Source organism: Schistocerca cancellata, chromosome 1 (genome assembly GCF_023864275.1).
Source record: "Schistocerca cancellata isolate TAMUIC-IGC-003103 chromosome 1, iqSchCanc2.1, whole genome shotgun sequence".
NCBI classification, from domain to species: Eukaryota; Metazoa; Arthropoda; class Insecta; order Orthoptera; family Acrididae; genus Schistocerca; species Schistocerca cancellata.
The window spans coordinates 1,075,909,995-1,075,931,286 of NC_064626.1; the positions used below are offsets into that span (position 1 = coordinate 1,075,909,995).

General features: G+C 44.3%; 1 protein-coding gene across 1 annotated transcript in view; it reads left to right on the plus strand.

Annotated features, from left to right (window-relative positions):
* Positions 1-13,767, plus strand: part of LOC126128290 (uncharacterized) — a 78,345-nt gene extending 64,578 nt beyond the window's left edge. Inside the window, exon 3 of the mRNA XM_049915151.1 lies at positions 13,516-13,767. Coding sequence (XP_049771108.1) covers positions 13,516-13,767 — 252 coding nt within the window. The remainder of the gene's footprint in view (positions 1-13,515) is intronic.
* Positions 13,768-21,292: the final 7,525 nt, after the last annotated feature.

Sequence of the window (21,292 nt, forward strand, 5' to 3'; positions counted from 1 at the left end):
TGGTGTTTTAAATATATCTTCTGCTCTCCTTTTCGTCAGAGAAAAAGGTCCTAAGGTCCTAAAAGTGGGACGCATTCTTCCCTACTGTGCAAACGGCACGTGCAAGAACCAACGGTGGAAATAAAAGATAGGTTCAGAAGCGATGTTACAGTTCAGAATTAAAAAAATGAAAGATTATATTCTGATTTGCATGACCGGTAATTCGGACAGTTGCCATTACATGTCTTTCGTGTTGAGGCCTGTAGCTGTGCCCATCTGATAGCTGTCTGTGACATGTTTCAGCAAAGTTACTCAAGACAACATGTTGCCTGTGTTGACTTGGTCTGCTTCGATGGACAGAGTGTTCGACTGTTACCCTGGCCATCAACTTATTCAAATCTCGCTATATTGAAAATATGCCGTCATGGGATGCTGAGGGAATAGCACGCCACCATTCACCAGCCATTACAGTTGATGACATTTGGTACAGAGGTCAAGCAACGTGGAATGTCCTACCCGTATCTGTCACCGTAGGTCAGTTAAACTCGATGCCCTGTTAGAAGCATTATCAACACCACTGCGTACTAAATTTGGCACTTAGAATATCCCCAAATCATCTAAAAACTAAAACATATATTTTTCGTGTTGTACTTTATGCTCACAATTAGGACAATCTTGTAACTTATTATCCTCCCTGGTAACAAAATTGTAATGTTCACCACTGTGATACCTAATTTACGTCCCTCATAATTGTCTTAGGAAAACAAATGAAAACGTTATCCAGTCTAATGACTGTTTAATTAATAACATCAGTAAGTAGAATACCACACTTAAAGTCAAATATACTTACGAGAGAAACCTTTATTACTATTAATAATAGATTACAAATTGTCTCCACCGCAATAAAACATTTATTTCAATGGTTACTAGTTTGGATTAGTATTTGACCTTATATCATTATGGCAGACGGTGGCAGTGAGCGGAGCAGATGTTATGACTCCACGAAAGTCAGCTGCTCAGTACCATACGATACCATCATGGAAGCAGGCTCTGAGGATAGTCACTTACTGACCGAAATAATAAACAAGGTTCAAGGTCAGAGAAAGGGCGAGGGGGGGGGGTGGAGAAGACGGACAGAGTGGTAGGAAAATAGAAAAAAACGGAAAGAAGGAGATGGACAGAATGGGCAGAAGGTGACTGAGAGAGAGGGTTGGGAAGAAGATGGGCAGAGAAAGGGGGAGGAGGTGATGAACTGAAAGAGGGGGCAGGAGGAGATGGAGAGAGAGGGGAGGATAGGAGAAGATGGACGGAGAGAAGTATAGAATATACGGGACACCTTCGATAACTAATGCAACACTTTTTTCCGACAGCAGGTTGGCTCCATTTACGATTCCAGTACACCATATTATTCCTAATTCTTTTGGCTACAGAACCCTGTTTCTCAGCATAACCTCCGTTCAATAAGATACCCTTACGCCATTTTGCTGGGACGGCCTGTGTGCTAGAAATGTACCACTCTATTGGTCGACGTCGGAGCCAACGACTTCCTACATCGATAACATCCCTATCGTGCACTTACTGCTTCCTGCAGAGTGCATTCTTCATTGGGCCATACACATGGAAATCGGGAGGTGCGAGATACGGGCTGTAGGGTGGACGAGAAAGAACAGCACATTGAAGTTTTGCGAACTCCTGTCGGGTGTGCAGAGTTGCGTAATGCGTTGCGTTGTCATGGAGAAGGAGAATTTCGTTTGCATTTTTGTGACGAACACTCTGAAGTCTCATGAATTTTCTTGAGTTTAGTACAAAACACGATCGTTGCACCATGATGGACGATATCAAACAGTATATCACCTTCAAAGTACCAGAAGTCAGTCGTCATGACTTTACTGGCTGAAGGCACGGCTTTGAGTTTTTTCTTCGAAGGAGACATCATGCAGCGTCATTCCATGGATTGTCGCTTGTTTCCAATCCGACTGTGATGAACCCATGTTTCATCGCGTGTGGAGATGTTTGATAAAAAATTGTCACGAGCAGCTCCGCATAATTGGTCAGGTGGCGAACAGCCCTGCGAGGTTTGTGTACCCTAAGTGGTGAACGAGTGTGTGAGTACTGCCAACTGAGGCGTCTATTTGGGCAGCTATGTGTTGGATCGTGATTCGTGAATCACCTCGAGTAAATGCAAAAATTATTCCATTCCCTCTTGATGTGGGGCACAGCAACCTTCTGTTGCTAGTATTAAAAAAAAAATAGTCGTAGGCTGCACAATGTTCTTTATTAAGAAGCTAAGAACATTGTGCTATCTACGACTATATTTTAAGTAACAGTCGAATGAGGGTGTCCGCACGTTGCAACATGGCAGGGGTGACAAGGGTGTGCGGGCCCCGGTACGCGGGTGGTCGGACAGGTTGGCGTGACCTTGCAATGTTGACAGACGCCCGTCCCAATGACTTGCCGAGCTTTTGTTCACTGCCAGGTATCCGTAGACATTCTGCAAACGGGTATGAATATGTGCGATGCTCCGGTTTGCCACCAAAAGAAACTCAGTGACAGTTTCCTGCTTGGAACGCAGCTCCGATAGAGACGCCGCTTTGAAGGCTACGCACAGCACCGCCAACTATTGGAACTTCATGAAACTACCTGAAGCGTGAATATTCCATGATATCCTTAACAAATTCGAAGTTTTCTCAGCCCAAATTGGCCGAGAAAGACATGTATTGCGCTACTTATTGAACGCCTGTCAAGTAAAGTGGATAAGGGGATAATATAGAAAGAGATGAGACTGATGTTAACTGTCACGAACAACAAATTGTGCAAGATGAACATAACCAATGTCTGTTATATAAAGAGGGTGTCAACACAGTACATTATCCCCTCTAATTCAAAAATGGTTCAAATGGCTCTGAGCACTACGGGACTTAACTGCTGAGGTCATCAGTCCCCTAGAACTTAGAACTACTTAAACCTAACTAACCTAAGGACATCACACATATCCATGCCCGAGGCAGGATTCGAACCTGCGACCGTAGCGATCGCGCGGTTCCAGACTGTAGCGCCTAGAACCGCTCGGCCACTCCCGCCGGCCCCCTCTAATTGTGTGTGTCTATGTGCCAATGTCGTGTTCGGAACGGTGTGGTCACGCTTAAAAAGTGAATTAAATCAACCCTGCCACTGACAAACTGAAACCGAGAGTACCTCTTAGCTCGTGGGCTAATACTTGTGGTCCGCAGCTCGTGGTCGTGCGGTAGCGTTCCCTCTTCCCACGCCCGGGTTCCCGGGTTCGATTCCCGGCGGGGTCAGGGATTTTCTCTGCCTCGTGATGACTGGGTGTTGTGTGACGTCCTTAGGTTAGTTAGGTTTAAGTAGTTCTAAGTTCTAGGGGACTGATGACCATAGATGTTAAGTCCCATAGTGCTCAGAGCCATTTTGAACCCAACTTGCCGACAACACTACACTCTACCTTGGTCAGGTCCGGTAATGGAGTCTAATTCTCGGACGAGTAGAACAGCTGGATATTGATAATATGTTTATTACAAAAGCAACTCTCAAAGAAATATACGCAAAGTGAACAAGTATAGACATATAACGTAAACTCCTTCCCATTAATCTAGATTTGAGAGTGGGTGAACGTGTATGACGTGACTCGAAATCACGCCCCCGTTTATATGACGTAAAGTGATTGATACTGATCAGCATCGAAGAAAGCCTCCATAGTGACAGTGAAGGTCTCTGCGATCGAACAAATGGAACTTAACACTTTTATTGTTAAAGATTGCCTATCTGCTGCGCCGTGGTGTGTATATCACAGAATTCGGTGCTGTGAAGAGCAATTCTGCAGGGGTGCTCTGATCACTGCTGCTGACGGTCGTCAGACGACGTTCGTCGAGTAGCTGACTACACAAAGGGCGTCTAATGGTGTCCGCAAACTCCTGTGTTCGAAGCTACTTCCGTGCAATGCTGGACATGAATCAAGAATTCTGCTTGCTATAAACCAGCAACAGAGACTTGACTCTAGTGCGTGCTCGTAAAGAAGCTCTTCGTAATGTTTCAGTGTCCACAAAGAAGCACAGATTCGTATCTCCACTCTCAGAGCAACGAACGATGTCGTTCCTAGAGGGGAAATGAACCCTTTCGAATATAATGATGAGACTGTTCACTGACGACTTGCCAACAATGTCTCGACACGCTGTCCGGTGAAGTGTGCCCTAACGACAGCCGCCAGAGCGTCCCCCGCAGTGAAAATCCCACTTTCTACATCTACATCTACATCTGCATGGATACTTTGCAAATCACATTTAAGTGCCTGGTAGAGGGTTCATCTAACCACCTTTACAATTCTCTTTTATTCCAATCTCGCACAGCCCGCGGAAAAAACAAACACCTATATCTTTCCGTATCGTGGTGATCGTTTCTACCTATGTAGGTCGGTGTCAACAAAATATTTTCGCATTCGAAGGAGAATGTTGGTGACTGGAATTTCTAAAGAAGATTCCGTCGCAACGAAAAACGGCTTTGTTTTAATGATGTCCAGCCCAAACCCTGTATCTTTTCTGTGACTCTCTCTTCCATATTTCGCGATAATAGAAAACGTCCAGCTCTTCTTTGAACTTTTTCGATTTTCTCCGTCAGTCCTATCTGGTAAGGATCCCACACCGCACTGCAGTATTCTAAAAGATGACGGACAAGCGTAGTGTAGGCAGTCCCCTTAGTAGATCTGTTACATTTTTTAAGTGTCCTGCCAATAAAACGCAGTCTTTGGTTAGCCTTCCTCAAAACACTTTCTATGTGTTCCTTCCCATGCAAGTTGTTCGCAATCGTAATACCTAGGTATTTAGTTGAATTTACTGCTTCTGATTAGTCTGATTCATCGTGTAACCGAAGTTTAACGAATTCCTTTTAGCACTCATGTGGATGACCTCACACTTTTCGTTATTTAGGATCAACTGTCAATTTTCGCACCATTTACATATCTTATCTAAATCGTTTTGCAATTTTTTTGATCTTCTGATAACGTTATTAGTCGATAAACGAGAGCGTCATCTGCAAACAACCTAAGACGGCTGTTCAGATTGTCTCCCAAATCATTTATACAGATAAGGAACAGCAAAAGGCATATAACACTACCATGGGGAACGCCATAATTCACTTCTGTTTTAGTCTATGACTTTCCGTCAATAACTACGAACTGTGACCTCTCTGACAGGAAATCACAAATTTCAGTCCCATAACTGAGACGATATTCCTTAAGCACGCAATTTCACTACAAGCCGCTTGTGTGGAACAGTGTCAAAAGCCTTCCGGAATTCCAGAAATACGGAATCTATCTGAAATCCCTTGTCATTACCACTCAGCACTTCATGTGAATAAAGAGCTAGTTGTGTTTCACAGGAACAATGTTTTCTAAATCCATGTTGACTGTGTGTCAATAGACCGTTTCCTTCGAGGTAGGTAATTCATAATGTTCGAACACAATATATGTTCCAAAATCCTGCTGCATAACGACGTTAACCATGTGGGCCTGTAATTTAGTGAATTCCTCCTACTACCTTTCTTGAATATTGGTGTGACCTATGCAACTTTCCAGCCTTTGGGTACGGATCTTCCGTCGAGCGACCGGTTGTATATGATTGTTAAGAATGGAGCTAATGCATCAGCATACTCCGTCAGGAACCTTATTGGTATACAGTCTGGACCGGAAGACTTGCTTTTATTAAGTGATTTAAGTTGCTTCACAACTCCGAGGACATTTATTTCTACGTTACTCATGTTGGCAGCTGTTCTCGATCTAATTCTGGAATATTTACTTCGTCTTCTTTTGTGAAGGCATTGCGGTAGGCTGTGTTTAGTAACTCTGCTTTGGCAGCACTGTCTTCGATTGTATCTCCATTGCTATCGCGCAGAGAAGGTATTGATTGTTTCTTGCCGCTAACATACTTCACATACGATTATAATCTCTTTGGATTTCCTCCCAAGCCAAGCTAAATTTCGAGCTTCTGTAAGAAATCGCCTATCTTGGGGATTTTGCGTCTGTTTAAATTTCGGATGTTTGTCTCGTTTCGAATAAAACTCGCTTCGTTAGCTTAAACTCTCCTCACAGCCAATCACCGCCCTCTTTTCAAACGGAATACTTCTCACTCTACGCCTCATGAGGCTAACATCCAACCGCCTTCAGCTAATACTCAGTTCGGTAGGAACTCGAGAAGAAATTGTGACGTGTGTGCAATACAGCCAATCAGATACGTTTCTGTGTATTTTGGCGGCAAAACCCCTTCTGTCTGGCATGAGAACATCTGCGACCATTAGGTTGCATCTGCGGCAGCATTCCGCATGCAATACTCGTGATAAAAAAGGCTGGTTGCGGTGCTCGTAAGATGCTGTCCCTGCGGGCTCGTGCTTCGAGCATCGTCTCGCCTCCAACTTAGCGACCACAAGTTCGTCGCGAGACGTCCTTTTCCACTGGTCTCACGTCGGGGCGGCGGCTTTAGGTAGTAAACGCACGGCGTTCTCTTTTCAGAGCCATAAAACAGCCCTCCCTGCAGCTCTTATTCCAAGTCGACCATGAGGACTGCCAATTCCCACCTTCTCCCTCATGTCAGAGCCAGTGTGAAATTACGCTCAAAACATGTGCCTCTACATGAGTAATACGAGCCTACCCAGTATCAACCAACAAAGGCTTAATAATTCGATACACCAACCTAAAAATGAGATCCCGTACTAACTAAATGAAATATGAATTGTCAGGCCAGATTTCTCCAGCTTACACCAGATCTGGATGTAGGGTTGAACCAGTGTATCTTGTCAGATTTAGTAATTTTTACAGATAGGAGACAAAACAGAAGTCTATTCGGTTAAAACACTTAAGTTCTGTACGCACATTTCATTTCGTTACTCTGCCTGTTCTTTAGGGACGTTGTTATGGTGTTTCGTCCTGTGAATGTATACCCCTATTTCTTTTAGGATATCCAGTAATCTACCTTCTCGTGCCTTATGAAGAATGGTGATGTTTTTAATGAAGCACTCTCTCAAATTAGCACTGAATACTTTGGGATTGGATTCACTGACGTTAACAACTTCTCTAATCCTCTTTTTGAATTTTTATCAGTTTGCGCAATATAAAACTTACGTCACTACATAGTATATATACTCCTGACATGTCATAAGCCTGACTCTTATTTACACTGTGTATAATGCGTGAGCCTAGTGTTCTGCCATGCAGCCAATTTGCAGCCTCATTTTAGAAAACGTAAATCTTATAGGAAATGTGACGCAACAAGATAAAACTAGACCCAAATTTATTTATTTCGTACACTACTTTCTTATGTAACCTTATCTTCAGTCTCAGTTTGTTCCTTCTGTACTCCTGTGTATAATCTCATAAATAGTGTTGGGTCAAAGCCATTGTTAGATGCTATCTTTCGCACTGCATGTAAATCAGCACTGATATGATTCCCACTTAAAGAAGCTTAGCGAAGCCAAATATACTTCTTTATGGGACTGTGGATGGTAAGAACTGTTGTGAATAATGCAAGAAGATGTAGAGGGTTTTCGGAATACATTGAACAGATGAGTATGACTTTCTTTTTTGACCTTCAGGTCCAAAAAATTGTTATACCCGTTGTCCTCATACTCTATGATGACAGTAATATTCTTATATAATATATGCTGTTAGTAACATTAATTAGATTCTTATGAGTGCCATCGAAGAGGACAAGTGTGTCACCTACAGAACAGCAACAGGGTATACTTTTTCAGTCAGGTCATTGCAAAGTTCAAACACTTCGTTTCCAGCGTGATCTAGTGATCCTAAACTTGTTTTGTCGTGTTTCCGATTGCTAGATATTTGTCTTCACATAAGTAGCCACTGACTGTAAGGTAGTTCTTAGATAGGACTAACTCGATGAGATCACCTAATTCATCAATTTATGGCTACTTCACATTGTCAGCAGGAGAATGATCTCTACACACCCACCCACCCACCCACTCACACACACACACACACACACACACACACACACACACACACACACACACACATACACACAAACACAAACACACACACACACACACAAAAAATTATCGTTATTCGTTATAAAGAAGAAATTACGTATTACATGCCACCTACATACGCAGACCACTGTGCCATTCTACGTAGTGCTCGGTTATTTAGTCATAGACATATTTGGAAACAACTGTAACATAAGTAAAAACAATTATGGAAAATCAAACGTCAAAAATATAAAGTATAACGCACCTGAGGTGTACACAGAAGAAGATGCTCCAGTGTAGCTTTATACATTATGTACAATAAGACCGTGACTGTACCAAACACGTAAAATAGTTTCTGACCAAATACATTTGGCTCATAGAATATTACCTGCTGTGTCCGTGTTGACAACTGATGGCACACTGCCAGGCAGTAGTCAAACGGACTAAATAGTGTTTAGGGGTATCATCAGGTGGCAACAGTCTTTTACATGATCATTTAGGAAAATAATAAATACATCTCGTACATAAATGGATGACGGTTATATTATTTTTTAATAATTCCTTTAACTCCTTATGTGGAGTATAGGGCTGTAACAAAGGACCGCGATCTGTTCTGTCTTCTGCTTGTATTTTCACTTCTTCCCATCATATTCCTTGCTGTTGACCTTCTGCTTCAACTGATCGTCTCCACGTCAATCTCAGTTTGCCTCGTCTCCGTCGTCCCTGCGGGATCCAATAAAGTGCTTCCTTCGCCAAATGTTAGTTTGGTCTCCTAAGAGTAAGTCCTCACCACCTCCACTTCCTGCTTCTTATTTCCAGCTCAATCATGTTTCTGACTGGTTCTTTCCCAGAGTGTTTCGTTAAAGGTGACATCTGGCCACCGTATCCCCAAGATGTTCCTCAGACATCTGTTGTTGATTGTCTGCAGCTTATGGGTTAGCTACTTCGTCACTGTCCACGTTTCACGTCCATATAGAAGCACGGACTTTACTTTACTTTCAAATATCCGCTAATTGATCCTCAATATTATTTACTTCGATCTGCAGATGGAGGAGAGAGTTGGTGAAGCTCCTTTGGCTTTGTTAATGCGTCCGTTAATTTCCTCTGTTGCACCACTATATGGTGTATTCATGCGTCCAAGTAGCAAAATTTCTCCACTGTTTCAATTACCTGGTTCCCAAATTTAAGCTCTGCGGCGTTGTTAGCATTTTCCAGCACGTCTTTTGTTTTTTGGGCATTAATTTTCAAACTGACTTTCTTCCCCGCAGATTTAAGATCTTCTAGTTTCTCTTTCATGTCGTTGAGGCTGTGGGATAGAAGGCGAAGATCATCTGCCAAAATCCAGGTCTTCTAGACGTGTTCCATTGCTCCATTTTATTCCTCTTACTTTATTTGTTGCCTGCGTCATTTCAAGATTGAGTATTATGTCAAATGGTATTGACAGGAGCATGCAGCCTTGCGTAACACCGCTACTGGATCTGAAATCAGGCCTTGATGTTGAACCTGGCACGTGTAGTTTTCATACATGCACTTGACAAGTGCAATCATTTCCTTGGGAATTCCAAAAGTTTGCAGTGAGCTCCATATTTTTGTTCTAATTACACTGTCGAAGGTGTTTTTCATAGTCCAGAAACAGTATATAAAGCGGTGACTGGTATTCATATGAATGTTCAGCAATTATTACCAAGTTGTTTATCTGTCTGTTCTTTAGGGGAACCGCGTGACTGCTACGGTCGCAAGTTCGAATCCTGCCTCGGGCATGGGTGTGTGTGATATCCTTAGGTTAGTTAGGTTTAAGTAGTTCTAAGTTCTAGGGGACTGATGACCTCAGATGTTGAGTCCCATAGTGCTCAGAGCCATTTGAACCATTTTTTTTTGTTCTTTAGGGACGTTGTCATGGTGTTTCGTCTTGTGAATGTATACCTCTATTTCTTTTAGGATATCCAGTAATCTAATAAATAAATAAATAAATAAATAATAGTAATCTACCTTCTCGTAGCTTATGAAGAGCGACCTTGTTCTCTTTGTACTAGCTTATCTACATCGACTTTCATCCTGTTTTGGATTATTCGTGAGAGGATCTTGCTTGGGACTGACAGCAGGGTGAAGCCTCTCCAGTTATCACAAACAGATAGGTCTCCTTCCATAGACAACTCAATGAGCAAGTCTCTGCTCCAAGCATTCGGTACTATTTTATTTCTCCACACGGCTGTCAGGAGTGGATGTGAAATTTTTGCTGTTATAGAGGAATCTACTTTATGTAACTCTGGACTGATGTCCAGGCCGTGAGCTTCACCAGTTTTTATTTGTTGCACTGCTTTAGCGACTTCTTCTTTGGATGGCGGTTCTATGTTAATTGACATATCTTGTGGGAGTCCTTCTCCGTCCACACTCAGTGAAGTTACATTGTCATCTGTAGTTTCACGGTTCAGAACGTTCTCAAAAAGTTGTTTCCACCTCTGCACTTGGTTTCTCGATTTGTGAGCAGTTTTTCTTTCTTGTCCTTGATTGGCATATCACCCCCAAATTTCCTATTTGACAGTGCTGCTGCCAGTGTGCCGTTAACTGTCAACACGGATATCCCATGAGCGAAATGTATTTGATCAGAAACTTGCGTGAGCGTCTGGCACTGTTAATTGTTTTATTGTGTAATGTATAACGTTACACTGGAGCGAGATATGTTCACCTAAGGCATGTTATATTTTATATTTTGAGGCTGGTTTTTCCACAACAGTTTTTACTTATATTACAGTTGTCTCCAAATTTGTCCACGACTAAATGACCATGCACTGCATAGCGTGGCCCAATTTATGTAGATGGCATTAGAATGTACAGGTATCAGAAATGGCTTCGAGCACTATGGGACTTAACTTCTGAGGTCATCAGTCCCCTAGAACTTAGAACTACTAAAACCTAACTAACCTAAGGACATGACACACATCCATGCCTGAGGCAGGATTCGAACCTGGGACCGTAGCGGTCGCGCGGTTCCACACTGTAGCGCGTAGAACCGCTCGGCCACCCCGGCGGGCTACATGTATCAGAAATTCTTCTTTATAGCGAATAACGGTTATTACAATAGCTCTTTTCTGAAGACGGCAAATTTAATTGGCCAAAACTGGTCTCATATATATATATATATATATATATATATATATATATATATATATATATATATATATATATATATATATATTCCTGGAAATGGAAAAAAGAACACATTGACACCGGTGTGTCAGACCCACCATACTTGCTCCGGACACTGCGAGAGGGCTGTACAAGCAATGATCACACGCACGGCACAGCGGGCACACCAGGAACCGCGGCGTTGGCCGTCGAATGGCGCTAGCTGCGCAGCATTTGTGCACCGCCGCCGTCAGTGTCAGCCAGTTTGCCGTGGCATACGGAGCTCCATCGCAGTCTTTAACACTGGTAGCATGCCGCGACAGCGTGGACGTGAACCGTATGTGCAGTTGACGGACTTTGAGCGAGGGCGTATAGTGGGCATGCGGGAGGCCGGGTGGACGTACCGCCGAATTGCTCAACACGCGGGGCGTGAGGTCTCCACAGTACATCGATGTTGTCGCCAGTGGTCGGCGGAAGGTGACGTGCCCGTCGACCTGGGACCGGACCGCAGCGACGCACGGATGCACGCCAAGACCGTAGGATCCTACGCAGTGCCGTAGGGGACCGCACCGCCACTTCCCAGCAAATTAGGGACACTGTTGCTCCTGGGGTATCGGCGAGGACCATTCGCAACCGTCTCCATGAAGCTGGGCTACGGTCCCGCACACCGTTAGGCCGTCTTCCGCTCACGCCCCCACATCGTGCAGCCCGCCTCCAGTGGTGTCGCGACAGGCGTGAATGGAGGGACGAATGGAGACGTGTCGTCTTCAGCGATGAGAGTCGCTTCTGCCTTGGTGCCAATGATGGTCGTATGCGTGTTTGGCGCCGTGCAGGTGAGCGCCACAATCAGGACTGCATACGACCGAGGCACACAGGGCCAACAACCGGCATCATGGTGTGGGGAGCGATCTCCTACACTGGCCGTACACCACTGGTGATCGTCGAGGGGACACTGAATAGTGCACGGTACATCCAAACCGTCATCGAACCCATCGTTCTACCATTCCTAGACCGGCAAGGGAACTTGCTGTTCCAACAGGACAATGCACGTCCGCATGTATCCCGTGCCACCCAACGTGCTCTAGAAGGTGTAAGTCAACTACCCTGGCCAGCAAGATCTCCGGATCTGTCCCCCATTGAGCATGTTTGGGACTGGATGAAGCGTCGTCTCACGCGGTCTGCACGTCCAGCACGAACGCTGGTCCAACTGAGGCGCCAGGTGGAAATGGCATGGCAAGCCGTTCCACAGGACTACATCCAGCATCTCTACGATCGTCTCCATGGGAGAATAGCAGCCTGCATTGCTGCGAAAGGTGGATATACACTGTACTAGTGGCGACATTGTGCATGCTCTGTTGCCTGTGTCTATGTGCCTGTGGTTCTGTCAGTGTGATCATGTGATGTATCTGACCCCAGGAATGTGTCAATAAAGTTTCCCCTTCCTGGGACAATGAATTCACGGTGTTCTTATTTCAATTTCCAGGAGTATATATATATATATATATAAATATATATATATATATATATATATATATATATATCAATTTCAGTTAACTAATCTTTTAATAATTTTGGATAAATTCATTTTGATTACGGATACAATTTCTACTATCCCGTGTACACGATAGTGATATCTAAGGAAAACAATCTGCCATTCCCTGGGATATGAGCATCGTTAATCTGGTTTATGAGATTTACCGAGTTTTCAACTGTAGATTTTTTCTCAAATGTAAATTTTCCTAACATTCAAATGTAAGAGATATCTTTGCGAAGCAAAGCATTTCTTTTGAACGTCTGTCTAATTTCTTCATGCACCCATATATGGTGGCCTCTACGGTTAAATAATTGAGTTACATAAGTCATCGATTCTATATTATTTTTATATCTGTTTAATATTAACACGGGCATACCTACGAATAACTACATACGTAGACGCTGATTATTGAAGTTGATGTTTCTCCCATTTTCCCTATTTTGCGTTCAGTTCTCTGATATTGATGAACAGTACTCTACGCGAGGTTATACAATGATAAGAAAAATCTGTCATACTTGCCGCGCTCAAATTTTAGACTAATAATTTCAGTAAAGCTGTATGTTTCATTGTTTGATAAGGTTAACGCCCTGGTGTCTCTGAATCAAAGTCGTGACAAGTTGGCAGGTGGTAAAAAACTTAATTTTGTCCGTGTATTTGGCCCTTTTACTGAAATTTCTTCTGATAGCTGTGGGAAAGACAGAAGCGTGAACGTAACAGACCGGAGGGAGAAAAAAAGCTACGGTGGACATTCGCTTTCGAAAGTAGAGCGCTGTGCGTGACAACGGTCGCCGAAGCGTGAACGTAACAGGCCGTAGGGAAAAAGCGATGGCAGTGGATATTTCGTAACGAAACCACGGGCTGGGGCGCGCCCCGGGTCTGCGGCGTGTCAGCGGAGCGCAGGTGCGCAGAGCGGCGGCCGAACGTCGGCAAACGGCGGACCGCTCGCCAGCGGACGCGACAGCCCGTGTAGCGCCGGCGTATGGGCAGCGCAGCGCGGCAGTGGTCTGCGGGCTGCGGCCGCGGCAGGGGCGGTGGCGGCGACAGGTGTCCGCGATGGCTCCGGCTGGCCGGACCAAATTAATTCAGACGGCTCGACGCCACCGCCGCCGTCGGCGCCACCGCCGTCGCCTCCAGCGAATTAGCTGCGACGCCGTAATAAGCGGCAGCCGCCGCGTGCAGGCGGACGCCTCTGGACAGGCGTCGGTCTGACTGCTGCACAAACCCGGCTGCCGCCTCATGTAATACGACCTCTGCAAATTGACAGCTGCTACCTCATAGTAGAGCACATCGCTTCAGTCGTGTCAATAGGAACTACCACATGCGAAAGGCAGAAATGAAATGAAAGTAATAAGAGCTCCAACGAGCACTGCCGGATTTTCAAATTGGGACTTTCGTGGGGGATGTCTGAGGGCTTCCCAGATAAACTTCCTGAGAACTAACGGAATGGTCGACAGGTAATATGATTTATCCATATCTCTATTGTAGACCTCTGCAAAGTGAAATGTCCGGTATGCGATGACGTCACGGCTGTTAAAACTTTCCAGCCCTGGGACTTTATCGACTTTAGGTCCGCGGACGAGGGCGGCGATTACCCATCCGTTACCTTGCTGCAGGGTATCATTGTTGCTAATAGTAAAGTTCAGAACTCCACCACAGACCAATGATGGACCATGCAGGATGACTTGTGCAACTGCATAGTTCTCCGTATTAATTGCAATATTGTCTATTGCTTTATAAACTGTAAGCGCGTACGCCTTCTTCTCCTATAAAATCGTGGCATCTTCTGTGTGAGCGGTCCAATGCTGTTGCTCGAGCGGCTGCACGAAGACTGACGCCTTCTTACCAGATGCCGATAATTAATTAAAGGTGCTGATAATTGTAAAAAAGTAAACTCGTCGGTGACCTCACTCATTATTACAGAGATTAAATAAACTTCACTCCCTACCCTTGTCCCTACCAAAAAAGTATATCACAATAACATAAATAATTAATAAAGCTATTGCATGAGCCTCATTGGAAATACTCTGTGTGAGCACTGACCTTGGTCAGCCGCTTATCACTCTGTGTTTATAAACATTACAAGCCAAATAAGACGCGAGCTGCTAGATTTACTACAGCACGCGTACGGGATATCCAACCCAGCTCCGGAAAACTCATGATGGCTTCTTTCTTTGACTGAAAAGATGAGCTGTTCATTGACCTCCTGGAACACTGCCCCACAATTAAAGCATCTTGGTATGCGACATGTGCGGACACTTAGGAAAAATTGAAGTGCTCCATCAAGAAGTCCAAACACCTAGGAATGCTGACGGATGGCATAATTCTGTTTGCAAGAATGCCCACCCTCAAGTTACCAAGGCTTTTTTGAGTACGCCTGATAAACTTTCACTCGAAAGCCCTTACCATCCTCCACATAATTCCTATATCTCCCCAAGAGTTTTGTCATATTTTTGGAACTCTCAAGGAAGACTTTCTTGGACGTCGATTTACTTCGAAGAGGTGCACGTCTGGATATAACCATGGTTCCGTAGGCAACAGTGAACATTTTTCCATGAAGTCACTTACCGTCTTGTCTCACAGTGAGGTAAGTGTACACTACATCTACATCTACATCTACATCTACATGTCTACTCCACAATTCACATTAAAGTGCTTGGCAGAGGGTTCATCGAACCACAATCATACTATCTCTCTACCATTCCACTCCCTAACAGCGCGCGGGAAAAACGAACATCTAAATCTTTCTGTTCGAGCTCTGATTACTTTTATTTTATTTTGATGATCATTCCTACCTATGTAGGTTGGGCTCAACAAAATATTTTCGCATTCGGAAGGGAAAGTTGGTGACTGAAACTTCGTAAATAGATCTCGCTGCGGCGAAAAACGTCTTTGCTTTAATGACTTCCATCCCAGCTCGCGTATCATATCTGCCACACTCTCTCCCCTATTACGTGATAATACAAAACGAGCTGCCCTTTTTTGCACCCTTTCGATGTCCTCCGTCAATCCCACCTGGTAAGGATCCCACACCGCGCAGCAATATTCTAACAGAGTGTAGTGTAAGCTGTTTCTTTTGTGGACTTATTGCATCTTCTAAGTGTCCTGCCAATGAAACGCAACCTTTGGCTCGCCTTCCCCACAATATTATCTATGTGGTCTTTCCAACTAAAGTTGTTCGTAATTTTAACACCCAGGTACTTAGTTGAATTGACAGCCTTGAGAATTGTACTATTTATCGAGTAATCGAATTCCAACGGATTTCTTTTGGAACTCATGTGAATCACCTCACACTTTTCGTTATTTAGCGTCAACTGCCACCTGCCATACCATACAGCAATCTTTTCTAAATCGCTTTGCAACTGATACTGGTCTTCGGATGACCTTACTAGACGGTAAATTACAGCATCATCGGCGAACAACCTAAGAGAACGGCTAAGATTGTCACCCAGGTCATTTAAATAGATCAGGAACAGCAGAGGTCCCAGGTCGCTTCCCTGGGGAACACCTGATATCACTTCAGTTTTACTCGATGATTTGCCGTCTATTACTACGAACTGCGACCTTCCTGACAGGAAATCACGAATCCAGTCGCACAACTGAGATGATACCCCATAGGCCCCCAGCTTGATTAGAAGTCGCTTGTGAGGAACGGTGTCAGAAACTTTCCTTAAACCTAGATATACGGAATCAACTTGAGATCCCCTGTCGATAGCGGCCATTACTTCGGGCGAATAAAGAGCTAGCTGCGTTGCACAAGAACGATGTTTTCTGAAACCATGCTGATTACGTATCAATAGATCGATCCTTCGAGATGATTCATAATGTTTGAATACAGTAGATGCTCCAAAACCCTACTGCAAACCGACGTCAATAATATAGGTCTGTAGTTCGATGGATTACTCCTACTACCCTTCTTAAACACTGGTGCGACCTGCGCAATTTTCCAATCTGTAGGTACAGATCTATCGGTGAGCGAGCGGTTGTATATGATTGCTAAGCAGGGAGATATTGTATCAGCGTAATCTGAAAGGAACCTAATCGGTATACAATCTGGACCTGAAGACTTGCCCGTATCAAGTGATATGAGTTGCTTCGCAACCCCTAAGGTATCTACTTCTAAGAAACTCATGCTAGCAGCTGTTCGTGTTTCAAATTCTGGAATATTCCATTCGTCTTCCCTGGTGAAGGAATTTCGGAAAACTGCGTTCAATAACTCCGCTTTAGCGGCACAGTCATCGGTAACAGTACCATCGGCACTGCGCACGAAGGTATGGCCTGCGTCTTACCGCTTGTGTACTTTACATGCGACCAGAATTTCTTCGGATTTTCTACCAAATTTCGAGACAATGTTTCGTTGTGGAACCTATTAAAGGCATCTCGCACTGAAGTCTGTGCCAAATTTCGCGCGTCTGTAAATTTTAGCCAATCTTCGGGATTTCGCGTTCTCCTGAACTTCGCATGCTTTTTCCGTTGCCTCTGCAACAGCGTTCGAACCTGTTTTGTGTGCCTTGGGGGATCAGTTCCATCTCTTACCAATTTATGAGGTATGAATCTCTCAATTGCTGTTGCTACTATATCTTTGAATTTGAGCCACATCTCCTCTACATTTGCATGGTCAGTTCGGAAGGAATGGAGATTGTCTCTTAGAAAGACTTCACGTGACACTTTATCGGCTTTTTTAAATAAAATTATTTTGCGTTTGTTTCTGGTGGTTTTGGAAGAAACGGTATTGAGCCTAGCTACAACGACCTTGTGATCACTAATCCATGTATCAGTCATTATGCTATCAGCTCTGGATTGTTTGTGGCTAAGAGGTCAAGTGTGTTTTCGCAACCATTTACAATTCGCGTGGGTTCGTGGACTAACTGCTCGAAATAATTTTCGGAGAAAGCATTTAGGACAATCTCGGAAGATGTTTTCTGCCTACCACCGGTAGGCCATTAAAATTGCTACACCACGAAGATGACGTCCTACAGACGCGAAATTTAACTGACAGGGAGAAGATGCTGTGATATGCAAATGATTAGCTTTTCAGAGCATTCACACAAGGTTGGCGCCGGTGGCGACACGTACAACGTGCTGACATGAGGAACGTTTCCAACCGATTTCTCATACACAAACCGCAGTTGACCAGCGTTGCCTGGTGAAACGTTGTTGTGATGCCTTTTATAAGGAGGAGAAATGCGTACCATCACGTTTCCGACTTTGATAAAGGTCGGATTGTAGCCTGTCGCGATTGCAGTTTATCGTATCGCGACATTGCTGCTCGCGTTGGTCGAGATCCAATGACTGTTAGCAGAATATGGAATCGATGGGTTCAGGAGGGTAATACAGAACGCAGTGCTGGATCCCAACCGTCACGTATCGCTAGCAGTCGAGATGACAGGCATCTTATCCCCATGGCTGTAACGGATCGTGCAGCCACGTCTGGATCCCTGAGTCAACAGTTTGCAAGACAACAACCATCTGCACGAACAGTTCGACAGGCTGCGGTTACCCACGACGCTGCATCACAGACAGGAGAGCCTGAGATGGTGTACTCAACGACGACCCTGGGTGCACGAATGTCAAAACGTCATTTTTTCAGATGAATCCAGGTTCTGTTTACTGCATCATGATGGTTGCATGCGTGTTTGGCGACATCGCGGTGAATGCACATTGGAAGCGTGTATTCCTCATCGTCATACCGGCCTGTCACCCGACTTGATAGTATGTGGTGCCATTGGTTACACGTCTCGGTCACCTCTTGTTCGCATTGACGGCACTTTGAACAGTGGACGTTACATTTCAGATGTGTTACGACCCGTGGCTCTACCCTTCATTCGATCCCTGCGAAACCCTACATTTCAGCAGGATAATGCACGTCCGCATGTTGCAGGTCCTGTACTTGGCCTTTTTGGATACAGAAAATGTTCGACTGCTGCCCTGGCCAGCACATTCTCCAGATCTCTCACCAATTGAAAACTTCTGGTCAATGGTGGCCGAGCAACTGGCTCGTCACAATACGTCAGTCACTACTCTTGATGAACTGTGGTATCGTGTTGAAGCTGCATGGGCAGCTGTACCTGTACACGCCATCCAAACTCTGTCTGACCCAATGCCCAGGCGTATGATGGCCGCTTTTACAGCCGGAGGTGGTTGTTCTAGGTACTGATTTCTCAGGATCTATGCACCCAAACTGCGTAAAAATGTAATCACAAGTCAGTTCTAGTATAATACTGTATATTTGTCCAATGAATATCCGTCTATCATGTTCATTTCTTCTTGGTGTAGCAATTTTAATGGACAGTAGTGTAGTAAAAGCTATCGTGGTTACATGGAGGATGGTAAGGGCTTTCTAGTTTTCCATGTGTCTCGGTTTTAACTGTACTTTATTATACTTACAGACCAAAAAAAAGGGACAAGCCACGAAGGAATTATCCGAATAGGACGGAAATATATACACGTATGGAACATTTACAGACAAACAAATGATTGCAGTTTCTGAAAAACTGAATGGTTTACTCAAGAGAAGAAGTTTCGCAAATCAAGCATGTGAATAACGCGTTGAGCCGCCTCTGGCCCTTAAGGAAACAGTTACTCGGCTTGATATTGATTGAGAGAGCCTGGAATCTCATCGACCGGAGTGAAATTGTCTTCAGTGATGAGTTCCGCTTCGAACTGAGTCCCGATAACCAGCGAAGTTGTATCTTGACCTCTGGTTGTCGTCTGCTGCACCATTGAAGTATTTAGGTACTTCAAGCATATTCCATACACCGTTTTATTGACCTTTATAGTGAGCCATCCTGGGATTACATTTCAGCAAGATAACGCCAGCCCGCAGAAGGCGAGGTTTCTTATGCTTGTTCTGGAAGGCGATGCGGAGTGGATGTCTCTCCAAGATTTCAAAGGATTTACGCAGTTCAGGCGCAGCAGAGATCCAAGCAACGTTGGCGTTCGTTAGGATGAGGTAGATGAGGTATTTATAGGTGAGGATAATGGTAGAAGAATGTAGGCACCTGCTGGCTGTTTCAGTCGGTTTACGGCTTTGTGTTGGATGGTAAGGAGATGTGCGTTCCGTGTTAGTTTTCTGGTGAGAGTTACTGTGTACATCAGTGGGATGGGTTGGTTGTACGAGGGGCGTTTGAAAATTCCATGCAAAGTCCGAGAGATAGCACCACCGGCGCGTATCGATTTCATGTTACGTTAGTAGAAACTTTGGAAAGAACGCACACATTGGTCTATTTCTTTGTGTTTGGCATTCGTGTGAATCAAGGAAGTCGAGTGATTATCAAAAAATGGACGAAAAAGAGTTTCGTGTGGTGATTAAACATCACTTTATGAAAGAAAAAATATGCATGAGATTGCTAGTGCTGTGGGCATCTCGAATGAATGGGTGCATAATATTTTGCATAAACATTTGGACATGAGGAAGCCATCCGCAAGATGGGTTCCGCGATTGGTTACGCTTGACCAAAAACGAAATCGTGTTAAGTGTTGCAAGGATGGTTTGCAGCTGTTCAGGAAGAATACGCAGGACTTTAAGCGTCGTTTCGTCACTGTGGATGAAACATGGATACATTACTATACTCCTGACACCAAACAACAATCTAAAGAATGGGTTAACAAGGTAGAATCTGCACCAAAAAATGCGAAGACCATTCCTTCGGTCGGAAAGTTTATGGCGACTGTCTTTTGGGATTCGAAAGGGATAATCCTCAGCGACTATCTGAAAAAGGTAAAACTATTACAGGTGCATACTATACAGCGTCACTGGACCTTTTGAAAACGGAACTGCAAGAAAAACCCCGGCGATGGGAGCGCAAAGAAGTCCTTTTCCATTACGACAATGCACCAGCACATACCTCAGCAGTTGTGGTCACAAAATTAATGGAAACAGGATTCCAACTCGTTTTACATCTTCCCTATTTTCCAGATTTGGCTGCCTTGGACTACTATTTGTTCCCCAATTTGAAGAAATGGCTGGCGGGACAAAGATTTTATTCAAACGAGGAAGTGATTTCAGCAACTAATAGCTGTTTTGCAGACTTGGACCATTCCTATTATTCGGAAGGCATCAACAAATTAGAACAGCGTTGGACGAAGTGTATAAGTCTAAAAGGAGACCATGTAGAAAAATAAAAAAGGTTTACCCCAAACACGTAAGTAGTTAAAGGTGTACATATTACCCTTATAGCCTGCCCATGCTTGCCTGTTAGCCAGGCAGGCAAGCTGCCGCTCGTTAGAGCAGAACGGGCAGACTGCTTTACTCCCATCCAACTCGAGCTATGCTCATCCCAAGCAGGCTACGGGAGTCTTGCTTGCCTGCCAGTCTTCCCGCTGCGCCACGCCACGTAACAGTCTGTTGTCTACGCTTTCGCTGTAGCGTTGTCAGTAGGGTTTGGAAGTTGATAAAAACACCAGAGTATCACAAGACTCAGCGTAATGAAATATGTATTCACTCTGGGTCACTGCAGACCAGAAAATGTTGGATTTTATCTGTCCTTTTCTCCTTTTCGGTATATGTTGGGCTTATATAATTTCGAAATGAGCAGTTTTCTCTGCAAGTTTCCTCCTCTTTCGACTTATACTAGCTATTATCAATTCGAACCATCATCAGGTCACCTCTGATACATGTTTCCTGTAGTACCATTTCTGAAGGTCGAGATCCTTTGCACCTGGGAACCT